This window comes from Cynoglossus semilaevis, chromosome 1 (genome assembly GCF_000523025.1).
Source record: "Cynoglossus semilaevis isolate Cse_v1.0 chromosome 1, Cse_v1.0, whole genome shotgun sequence".
Lineage (NCBI taxonomy): Eukaryota > Metazoa > Chordata > Actinopteri > Pleuronectiformes > Cynoglossidae > Cynoglossus > Cynoglossus semilaevis.
Window position 1 is genome coordinate 29,417,353 of NC_024307.1, and position 11,951 is coordinate 29,429,303.

Genomic DNA, 11,951 nt, shown 5'->3' on the forward strand with positions numbered 1-11,951 from the left:
GGACACTTTCCTCTCGTAGGGACACCGTGCAGGTCCCTATTGAGTGTAAGTGTAATTGAATGTTTTGAGCTCCTCATCCTTCACCATTCAATTATATATTTTTAATTTTTTTTATTTATAATCATTTGACATATGAAAGTTGTCTCTAACAATAGTTAGCCTAATGAGTGTAATTAGTAATAATTACCAGGTAAATGTTTCCCATTAGGATATTGTGTAGTGCCGGAACTTCAGAAAGCACATGTGGCTCATCCCAAGGGTCCAAGCGACAACGTCTGCCCACTGTATGTGCGTTTGTGTTTTCCTGTGTGTGGGCTTTGTACACTCACACAGCAGGGGAGGAATAGCTCTGCTTCACACAGTGCTCTAATCAATATATCAATGTCAACTGTGTGCATGTGTACATCCCTACATTCAGGAAATGAAATGAAAGAAATTCAGAAGAGATCAATACTTATTCACACTTATTCTGTGTGAAAGAAAGGGGAAAAAATGTATTCTATCCAACAGTGTGCTGCATTGAATAACTAACATAAAAGTAAGAGTATGTACAACACTAAGATGAAGAAGCATTGTGCTCAGCATGTGTGAGATCAAAAGCACCTCATTTTTACTCATTGGCAGGTGTTCTGTGTGTCCTGTCTTCCTCTTGAAGGTTTGTTCAAAAGGAAAGTTGCATACACAGTGGCTTAAGACTTATTATTATATTTAGAAAATACCAGTTTTTAATGCCGTATCATTTTATTTAGTTGTATTTATCCACCACACCCTCAAGGCTGGTCCGTGAAAAAAAAATTGAGACATTTAACCGGCCCGAGGCACATAAAAGGTTGGGGACCGCTGCTCTAAAACATTCAGCAGAGCAATACCACAGGAAATTATCGGGGGGGTTGCCCACTTGCTAGTGTGTGCTAGTCAATAATAATTGTGTTTTCAGCTCTTTTCTTTTAGAAATTGCCATTTCCTCCCCACACTTCATACACATCAGTATGCAAAATCTAAACGTAAATCCATCTCTCTGTCCAGGGACAAAAAAAGACTTACACTGAGGAACTTAGACAGAAATGTCAGTATCCGATCAGTTGCCTGATAAACATCACGCCAGTCATATGTAGGCATGCCAGGAGGTCGATCTTCAGGAGGCCCGTTGTACAGGAAGTTGGCTATCAGCTCGGCTGTCCATCCTGTGCCTTCGAGACGCTGGTCCAAGACGGTTGCAAAGACAGGGTTGGCCAACAAAGCCTGGAACATAGGGCAAACATGTTATAAAGTGGTGATTTGGACAGTCAACAGCAATAAACTATAAAAATATAGCAATGAATAAACATAGGAATGTTTTTTTTAAACCATTCTGCATCTCATCTAATATGTATTCCTAATTCTGAAGGTGAATGTGAATGTGTTATGAACAAAAAAGGTCACAGTGTGAAATCTTGGGCTAGAATTGAGAAAAGCACAGTATCACCTGGTGAAAACTATTATTCAATAAAGAAAGAAATTATATTTATAATTTAAAGAATGTAGTTTCAATCCTGTTTCATGCCAACCCGCTGAGCTGAATAAGTATGTTGAGACTTTTTTTCTCCTCAGGTACAGTTAATACTTCAGTGTTACATGTCTGTAATTCACTGTAAAAGGCTTTTATTACTTCAAGAATTACAATAATTTTCTTTCTTAACAGGCTGCAAGAGCTGCATTAATCACATCTAAATGCTGATGAAAGCTGCTGCTGCTTCACACCCAAAGTGTTTATCTGATGAAACAAGGTGTGTTTCAGGAGATTAGTCGGCGGTGACTGTCACTATTTCTTAAAAAAGCAGCTCAGTCTGATATTTAAAATGAATAGTGGGGATAGAGAAGTGTTAGTCTTAGAGACAACTGTAGACTCAGGTCAAACGTCCCCAAGCTGCTAAAAACTAGTTGTGTGTATTAGCAATACAATACAGTACATATGATACAGGGGTATAAATAAGGCATATTTCAATATAGTACTTTTTAAATTTTATTGTAGGGACACTGTCAACACAGTGAATACACATTGCTGTTACATGCTTAACATCAGGTTACGAATAGAGGGATCTGCATTTGTATCGCTAGAGAAGAATAAAACCAAAATACAATGAACCAACAACATGAATGTTTGCATGTCAATTGTTAGTGAATATCAATATAGTGCTGTGAAATATCGATAATATTTCAATGTATCAATAATGTCTTACATCCCTACTCAAAACAAACACTTGGATTCAAACTAATTTCTTATTTTCTGAAAAAACTAGGAAAATATATTATGCCAAATCTTGTTAGTAGAACCACAAGTGTTTAGCGTACAGTGCCGGGAATTTGGTGACCTTCAGTTACCTCTAAAACAGTGAAAGATGAACAGATACAATTTTTTGACCAACTAATATTTCAAGTCATATCAGAGGTGATGTCAGTCTTGATGTCCTCCTCCCCAGACGTGTACCCTAAATATCCTTTAGTCTATGTGTAGTTGCAGAAGTGACAGGCATTGCTTTATCAATGTATAACACGTCTGCAACCTTCAAGGACCTCTGACGATGACAAAGCTTCTGAAGACACCGTCCTCAGAGTGAGAGGAGAGAGGAAGAGAGACAGACACAGGCTATAAGGAAATGAAGACAAAGGAGGACTGCTGGGCCATTTGTGTAAAGGTTAGGGCCGGGGTAATGAATACGCCAGCTATATGGAGCGACCAATGTCTGTTTCCCTCCAGCTGCCTATAAGCTCATTTGGAGTGACACTGGAGTAATGTCAGTGTCAAGGAAATGCAGTAGAGAGAGGAAGTGAGATAGAGAGAAAGAAGAAGGAGGGATGAGAGAGTGGTGGCAGAGTCCATGTCCTCTACCTGCACAGATAATCCTGTCTGCCAGGTTGAAAATTAACCTGCACTTATCCATAATTACCTTCCTCCTCTCCAAATGAAGGTGCCAGAATATATTTAGTGCACCTCCTCCTGTTGTTGTTTTTGTGGTTGTTTTTCTTTTTCACCTCAGAAAACCAGGACTTCTGAGACATTATCAAGAATTTCTATGTCTTTGTGCATTTCACAAGGAAGTAGTTGAGAAATGATGAGGAAAATGGATCAGACAAATGTTGATGTGCCCTAAATATAGACATTAACAAAAACAAGATAATAAAAACTACAGGGCTGCCAGACAACTAACAAAGACCCATAATTCCCCATTAATCCTCAACTTTTCACACTTAAACAAATTCATAATCAGTGATAATCAAAACCAGATCTTGTGAAGATCTAACTCCAAATGGTCTGATTCCTTGGAACTGTTATAACAATGGTGCCTTCCCAATACAAAAACCAACTGGCTCAATGGGATATTTGCATTATGATGCAAATATGAATCAGAATTACAACCTGGGAAGAAAGGAAGAAGTGGATCGGAAGTAAAAGAAGCGTTTAGGAAAAAAAGAAACTGTTTTAAAAAACATGCAGAGCTTGAAATTCCGGGTAACAAAAAACTCAAACCAGTTTATGTCCTGTGTAATTGCTAGAGCTACTCATCAACCTCTTTCACTATAGTGTACGAATAATGGACACCTCCTCTGAATACATTTAGATAAAGAGAACAGGTCTGGGCTGCTTCACTGAAGAGGGATCGTTTTCAGAAACTAAAACATCAAATATAAATGGAGCATTTGCTGCGTCCCCTATTGCACAGTGTCAGCCATGTTTAATAGCTGTCCAGCACTGACGCAGGCTAATTTATCCAATGTCACTCAAAGGCTGGCCTCAGGTCCCGCTCAACCACACCGGTGTTATTAAAAAAAAATGGTAATAATTGCAGGCAATTTTTTTTTACATGAAATTGTTACCTTTGAGCGATTCAAAGCAATTGCTTTATTTGATTTTTTTTTCATAGTCAAATGCCAAATATGAATGTGGACCTTGTACACCAAAGAGTTAATGATCGAGGATCATTAATAAGATAAAGTGAAAGGTTATTATTGTCACTGAAGAAGAGCACTCCACTGCCCACAATGAAATGTGACCTCTGTCTTTAATCTATCACCCTGGTGAGCAGCTCAAGCTGTTCGCCGAGGAGCAGTGTGTGGGGGACCTAGTGGCTGGTGAACTAGAACCCTTACAGACACAAGTCTGTTTCCTTAGCCACCAGGTCACCACTGACATCAGAAATGGACTGGATTTCTCATCTGTTTCCATCCCTAATCATTAAAAAGCAAAATGTTGGGTTACATTTAAATTAACCAAAAAGATAGTCGAGACTACATTGTGAATTGTGTGAACTGTCATGTATTTTAAATCATTCTTACCCGTATTGTGTTGACTTGAGTGCCATTCTGAAAGAAATCGTAGACACGTGGCCCAAGTTCCACCCACATGTCAGCCAGCTCTTTTAACTTGGCCAAGGCGTCCAATGTGCTATTTGCCTAGAAAGCAAAAAATATAAAACAATATTTTAATAATCACAGAAAGCACATCCACTGTGCCTCTTCTATTTGCTCTGAGCTAATCCAGACATGAAAGTACCTCAGTTCTTTACAGCTCAGCTAATCCCTGGAGGAACTCATCAGATTCTAACACTGTCAGCCCCACAGAAAACAAATGCAAATGGGGTTATTTACCCCTGAACACCGACTGGTAAACAACACTACTGTGTCTCGTGTCAAGTAGGAAGCTCGCTGGGAAGTCAGCAGATTTTGGTGGCACTCATAATACATTCTAACTGCGACATCCTCACCCCCTGCCTGTTGTTTGTTTTGTGTGTGCAGCCATCACAGTGTTGCTAATATCATTGGGAAATTTCATGACATGATTCAATTCACTGCATTAAGCCTCCTGACTAAGTATTGTACTCTCTCTTTTCCTTCTATTCTTCCCCAGGTAGTGCACTCACTTTGCTCACGATGAGGCGGCTGACAGGTGTATCTGGTGTGTAGAGGATTTTTCCCAGCACCAGTGGCTTGAAGGTGGCCCAAATGTTGCGCAGACCAGGTGTGTTTTCCAAGGTGTCAATGAAATTCTGACAGAAATCATCTGTGCAGGAAAATAAGGGAAAGGAGGTCATAAGGAACACAGGAGGTCATGTTGAAATCAAGACGATGAGACCATGTCTTTGACACGCACTGATGAGGAAAGACAAGAGGAAAAGCTATGAATTTAGAGCATAAACATGGAAAATGGGTGATAGTTTCATAAAGTGTATTATTATTTACACACACTCCATATATAATGGATTATTCATTACTGATCCACTTACACCGGGTCAAACCATCTCAAATTAGCTCCATCACTTTATCTCCCCCCTGTTCATCCATTCCATCCCTGTCGTTCCTGATGACAATTACTCTGCTTCTTCTGAAGCTCCGCCTTCTCATCTCACATCCGCTCCAATGTCTCCACATTATACCTCACAGCAGATTATTATAAACTTATATAATAGTCTAATTGGACTATATTCCATCGCTCACACATCCCCGTCGACGTTCATCTCATCTTCACCCACTCCCCCCCTTCACCTTAGGCCTCACGTCATTAATACATGTCTATTACTTTAAATAATACCCAGTGTTCTTTTACTGTCTCTACTTCATGCACCACCCTTCTTTATCACAACTATGTATTGTGGCCTGCTTTACTTAACTAAACCAATCAAAAGCCTCCCGGATGACGATATAATGTAGATATTGATATCTAATGCCTCATGAGTCGCCAAAGCTGCACAACTCTTCAAAAATGCAAGGAAAGGTTGATAAAGTAAAAGAACAGATGCCTGCAGAAGTCAGAGCAGTGTAATAAGAAACAGCTTTAATGCAGCTAAGAGACAAAAGTCAATACGCTCTGCAGCGGAACAATCATTACTACTTTCACTTATCTGCCAGTGTGAATATTGCCAGGTTGATAAAGCGCTAAAAAGATAACATGAGGACTCAAACCTCAAGGACTGCAGCCTGTGTATGTACAGAGCCTGTCCTCAGTTTGTGTCCATGCACCTAAAATATGCAAAGCCCCTCATGGCGATTCAAACGACAATCACGACGATCAATTCGGCATCTCATCTGTCAGTAAATACTGTAAATTTGTTTGACTATATGATCTGCTATTTAGTGTTCTTTTGGCCAGACACCTGTCATGTTTGCAAAATATTTTACCCTTGTCAAAAATGCCACTGGATCTCAAAAATATCCTCTGCCGCTCACCTCCACCAAAGCCACCATTTTACCCATCAGGGAGATTTTAGAGGCCATTTTCAGTGCAATTAAATGTTAGCCTTTCCGCCTGCTGGCCATCTTTCACAGGAGCTCCTTGGAGGCCTGTGTGTGTGTGTGGAGAGCTAATGGCCAGCTCTTAGTGTGAGTCTGTCCAGCTGTTTCCTCTACGGGCTGCACAGATGTGATTTTCAGCAATCATAACACTTAGAAAAAGAAAGGAAGGAAGAAAGACTGATAGAGCTCAGTTCTTTTTGGCCCGTGAAATCGAAGTGGTAAAAAAAATAGCAACAATAAATTGCTTTGATTTCTGCTCCTGAAAAACACTGAATTTTGGGTAAGAAACTGGGGAAGAAAAAAAGCTGAAATATGCTAAATTAGAAGTATTGTTACTCCATGCACAAATGTGGACTGAACTTCACAGTTAAGAAAAAATATATAGCTTAGACTAGAAAAACATTAGTATATATAATTTCTTGGATATTTTTATACAATTTTAGAAAAAAGTAACTGGTTTCAAGCAGCACACACCATTACAGGAGAAATTTCAAAAAATAGATAAAATTGATAAATTCTGAATGGAAAAAAAACCCTGCAAAATCAAACTGGGGCAGAAAATGAACATTAACAATTGTCAGAATTTTTCCAAAAATGTCCAAAATTGGGGTAAAAAGCATTAGCAAGATGTTCATAGTGATTGACCCTAACCTATCTGGAGAAAAGAACAAATTGTGTGGCTTAAATAAGATGAAGACCTCAGCAAGTTGGAACTTAAAAAAAGGGAAATCTATTTCACTAATTTCCTGAAGGTTTACTGTGAAACATTCACACAAAACAGGGTCAACAAAAGTGATACAATAATGTTAATGCCACACAATCTATAATTACAACAGAAAACTGGAGGGGTTACTGTGACATTGTTAATTAGTCCTGTGTTCATTTGTAGCAATTCAGTGTTGCATTTAAAGCCACCCTATCATCAACATGAGATCAGCCATGTAATCTGTGCTCTGTGCTTTGTTTTCATTGTGTCTAACAATGGACAGCCTGGACAGCCAGCTCACACAACAGCACAAGAAAACAATGTTCAATTATTACACAGGACGTTAGCTACTGTAGCACTGTCAAATGATCTATTCTGAGTAAAGGTCTCTTTATTAGTATTTCTGGGTTCACACTTATATCACAATTTGATCAGGCTAGAGATTCTCCAGAGCTAAAAAAAAAAAAGTGGATTTTTTTTTCTTCTATTTTCTTTTAAACAAAACTGTTGAAATAAGGGAACAGTAGATTCCGTTCTTTACACCAGGTTCAGCTACAGTCAAATAATTGCTTAGAGCCTCAAGACAGCCCCTCAACTTACCTGGCAAATTTAATCAATTTGAGCTGCACCCGAGAGACGGGCTCAATTCAGCGTTGCAGTCAGACGCTGACACTCACCGCCTCGCTTGCACATGCAATCCCATGAGCGTCCACGCTCGGTACACACACACGCAAACACAGCCATGCAGAAAACGGGTTTTGCCTCATAGATGTATTTGAAGTATTTTACATAATGCAGAGTCCGACACAGACATGCATGTAGAAACTCAGGCAAACGGTCAAATGGAGCAGTTTCATATGTGAAAGAGGACTTTCTTTCCACAAGAGCGAATCAAGCGCTACTTCCCACCATTATAAAAAGAGATCAGAAAAACATGTCAGAAATGTTGAAAGGGAAATATCTTAGGCTAAACAGAAGTATAAAGGTATACTGTGTAGGTAAGTGCAACCCTGAGTTTGAAAAAAGTAACATATTTGAGACAAACTAATCATCTGTCAACTTTCCTGCCCAGCATGCCTTTGGATGTTTCTTTAATACCTGATCTTAATGGCCTGTTGTCAGCCCACTAACTGTGGACCCAAAAAGTGTCATTTCTCTGGTCTTACTTTGTCTCCTTTCTTTGTGAAAACAATATTTTTTATCTGAATGTTCTGCATTTACCTTTTCTTTTACTCTGGCTTCTAAACATGGAGAAAAAAAGATGTTCGCATTTAGTCATTCTTAATAACAAACACAATCAAACATTTCACATTTACATGTGGCTGTTGGTTCATTCAAGCTTCATTAAAAAAATCTCTACCATACATATCTGCTTATTGAAATTGAAAGCTCACACACTAGACCTTCGACATCCAACGTCTTTTCACTTCCTACGTCCGTCAACACATGAAAGCCTATAATGGCTCCACCAGTTTCACTATGTGTAGGAAAATGAGAACTAATAAAGAGATGGCAATTACTGATTTAAGTAAATAGTCAGAAGGGAAAGTGTTTTGAGCATCAGAACAAATAACCGAGGTATGTTATTCTGACAGTTCAAGAGAAAAAGAATAAACGTGCAAGACTGCAGAGGTAACCAATAGGCAGAACAATAAAGAACAGGTCGATCAAGACTAAATTGTTGTGAATGGGTTGTTTTTGAACCTAGATTCTGCCCAGTTTCTGTGTACAAAAACGAGACAAATAAAAAGTACTGAAAGCAACAAAACCAGCAAAAAAATACAGCTTTTTCACTTCAATGCACAAACGTGTAATGATCTATGATTAAAATAAAAACTCATCACCCTGCCCTTGGTTTCAATGATTTTAAATTTCAATTGATTTTAAACGTACCTCTGCTGGTAACAATTCATCAAAAGGTGAAGCATAACTGAGCTGTTAACAAAACAGTTAAAACAACGTTAGCTTTTACTGTAGCTATTTGGTGGTTCCAAGGTGTAGCAGTTATCACGCCTGCCTTACACATCTGCTTTACATGCAGAAGGTCCTAGGTTTGAGTCCCAGAGGAACCACATACTTAATGATGCCTCCCATGGTAGCCTGTGTGGGATGCAAAGAATTATGGGGCTTTCACACCATATGCCATAGAGGCTAATTGAGCGGCAACTCCTACATACACAATAAATGTAAATGTTGCGATAGCACACAATTTATTATTAGGCGATTGCAGCATCTGACCTGACGCAGATGAGTATATAGAATTTCCCTGAAGTTAAGCAGAGGAGTTTGCAAACAATGGAGGAAAAGCTCAACATTGCCAGGTGTCCTTGGGTGACTATGAAATAAAATGTATTATTATGTGGGCACCTAGTCCTCCATAACATTACTGCTACGTTTTATCGGGACCGGAATAAAAAAAGAAGTGGCATGGGCCATAGTTAGCCAGGAGGTGGGACTCACTGGTAAACTGTGAGATTATCTGTGACTTTTAAGATTTTTCTTAAAGTTGCTGGAACAAACAAGAGTGTAAATCAAGTTAATATTTATTTATACTATTTTTTCCTTTAACATAACCAAAACATCTACCAAGGATCAATGTAATAACTTTGGAACTGGATCATCTTTCAAATGCATCTAAAACTTAAAAGTGAAGTTACATAACCTTCAAAATGAAGGGCAGATTTAGGAGGAATCAGTTAAACAGTTAAGACACCCTGTTTATTAGAAGCAATAGATTTATCAAGAAATCTCCTGATTTTACATGACATAGATACAAATAAAGATGAGCTACGTGAATTATAATGTTGTCTTAAGCCATAATGCACCCCTCCTGGTGAGGGACTTTTAGAAAAAGATTAGATGAATACAATAGATGTGTGCAATCCCATTAAATTCTTTTAAATGTTCATTATAAAAAACCCATCATTTTGCACTAACTGTTTCTTTTTTTAAAAAACCCATCATTTTGCACTAACTGGACTGAGATTACTTCCTAAAAGAAAAATCTTAGAGATAAACTGCACGTAACACAATAACTTATTGCAACTGTTGTTTTATTATTATTTGAGCTGCATGTGATGGACACCTCACTACTTCAGTCTCGCCCCAGGCCTTGACAACTGGCCTTAGGCAGTAGTGAACAGTATTGCTGACAGATAAATATTTGAAATAATTTACCTCGTCTTCCTGTCCTTTCACTTCTCTCCTTCCTTTTCTTTTGTTCTTCGATTAAATGTTTATTTGTTTATTTTAAAATAACTTACGTTGTTTTAAAGATATGGATGTTTTAAAAAAAACTAGTTTAAAGACATAATCTTAATAAATACCGAACTTATTTTTCCTTTCTGCAGTGCTTTGATGTTAAAGTCCTCAACAGTTGGATATCTTTATGCATCAAACACACATTACTTCAGTAATACATGGAAGGCAGAGTGCATGCTGGGTTGGATCAAAGAGTGTTTTATATCAGTGATCCACAGTGTCATGTTCAAGTGCTTGTAGAGGCTTTAAAAGAATAAAATGATGGAATCGGTTAAATTAATAATTTCCCTTCAAGCTCTGTGACTGTAGGTGGTTGGAGTTTTAAACCACAGCGGATGTTTTTACACCATGATTAATATGTTCTCTATTAGGCTGAATATGTAAAGGGTCATGCTGGAGTGTTGATGCGCTGAATGTTACTGGGAGTGTGTGAGTGTGTGGGAAAGCACAGACAGGAAACTTTAGCCTCGACTCTGTTTTTACTCCCTTCTACTCAAGACTGTTTCATGTAATACTATGCTGTCCTTTAGTAAAGATACTGTATGCCTGGACTGCTGGGGAATCTCCCATAAGGCACTGCTCACTACATTAATTTCATTATTTTTTTGTTTTTCAGTTTTTCACAATTAAGACTCTTGTGTACAATTATACCTACTGTATACAGCAGCCAGGAATGGCACACAGATCAAAAACATAATCAGCTTTCCTTCAAAACTGTTTCTCAACCTCTTAGATTCTTGAGCTGTTCTTTACTCTGGCTTCTTCTCTTAAATAGAAAATCTGAGCCATGTTCAGTAAACCCACCATTTAGTCATCATAGATATTTGACAAAGAAACAACTTACATAACTTCCTTTTTCTTCTAAAGAGAGTTTCTGCAGGTACTAGCAAGTCAATCAATGCTTCTTAGTGCCATTTCAAACATTGTAATGGCCACGATTAACTGCAAACACTATATGTGAGCATGTGTGTATATTTTCTAGATGGATGGATGGATGGATGGATGAATAGATAGATAGATAGATAAATAGATAGAAAATAAAAATAGAAAATAAAAAAAGAATGGTATAAAGAAACTTAAAAGAATCACAAGATAAGTAGGTAGGGTGCAGCAGCCAGATGATGGTAATACGTAATACTGAAGGTAAGAGGTTTATGTTTCTGTTATTAAGCAGTATATGGCAGTATATACAGTATATAATACACAGTAATAGTAACAGTATGCAGTATTTCTAATAGTAAGATGAAATAACAGTATAATAATGACAGTATTTAATAAGAGTACATAGTTATGGTTATTGTACAGTGGTATTTCTGACAGTCACATCTGCACCCCAGAATCCAAACCCCAGCTTGATGTGGATTAGTTAATGCGCATTGGTTGAGGAGTGAGCATTACTCTGCAGTGTGAACAAAAACAGGCTGCGAAAACTAGTGTTGCTGCGCTGCGAATACCATTAAGTGCCAGTGTGAAAACCGCAAAAAAAAAGAAAAAAGAGAGAGGTAACTGTCAGCTCGTTTTATTTTCACCTAATTCATTTCAAACAAATACTAGGAGTTGTTTGTGTTTGATTTTAACCTTTAGTTACTTTACATGAATACGATGACTATCTATTGAAGGGTGACTGTGCTAATTTTTCTCAGAAATAAAAAGTCTTTGTTCAAAATTAGCATCAGCAAAACAGCATTATTGACATGGTTATAGAGAAAATGTAGAG

The 11,951-nt window shown here is 38.0% G+C and overlaps 1 protein-coding gene across 8 annotated transcripts in view; it reads right to left on the minus strand.

Moving 5' to 3' along the window:
• Positions 1 to 11,951, minus strand: part of LOC103390832 (ATP-binding cassette sub-family A member 1) — a 154,402-nt gene that overhangs the window by 104,051 nt on the left and 38,400 nt on the right. For all 8 annotated transcript variants that reach the window (XM_025054899.1, XM_025054866.1, XM_025054819.1 and 5 more), the window contains 3 exons: positions 4,899 to 5,038; positions 4,315 to 4,431; positions 1,045 to 1,242 (listed from right to left, as the gene is read on the minus strand). In XM_025054899.1, the coding sequence (XP_024910667.1) occupies positions 1,045 to 1,242; positions 4,315 to 4,431; positions 4,899 to 5,038 (455 nt within the window). The remainder of the gene's footprint in view (positions 1 to 1,044; positions 1,243 to 4,314; positions 4,432 to 4,898; positions 5,039 to 11,951) is intronic.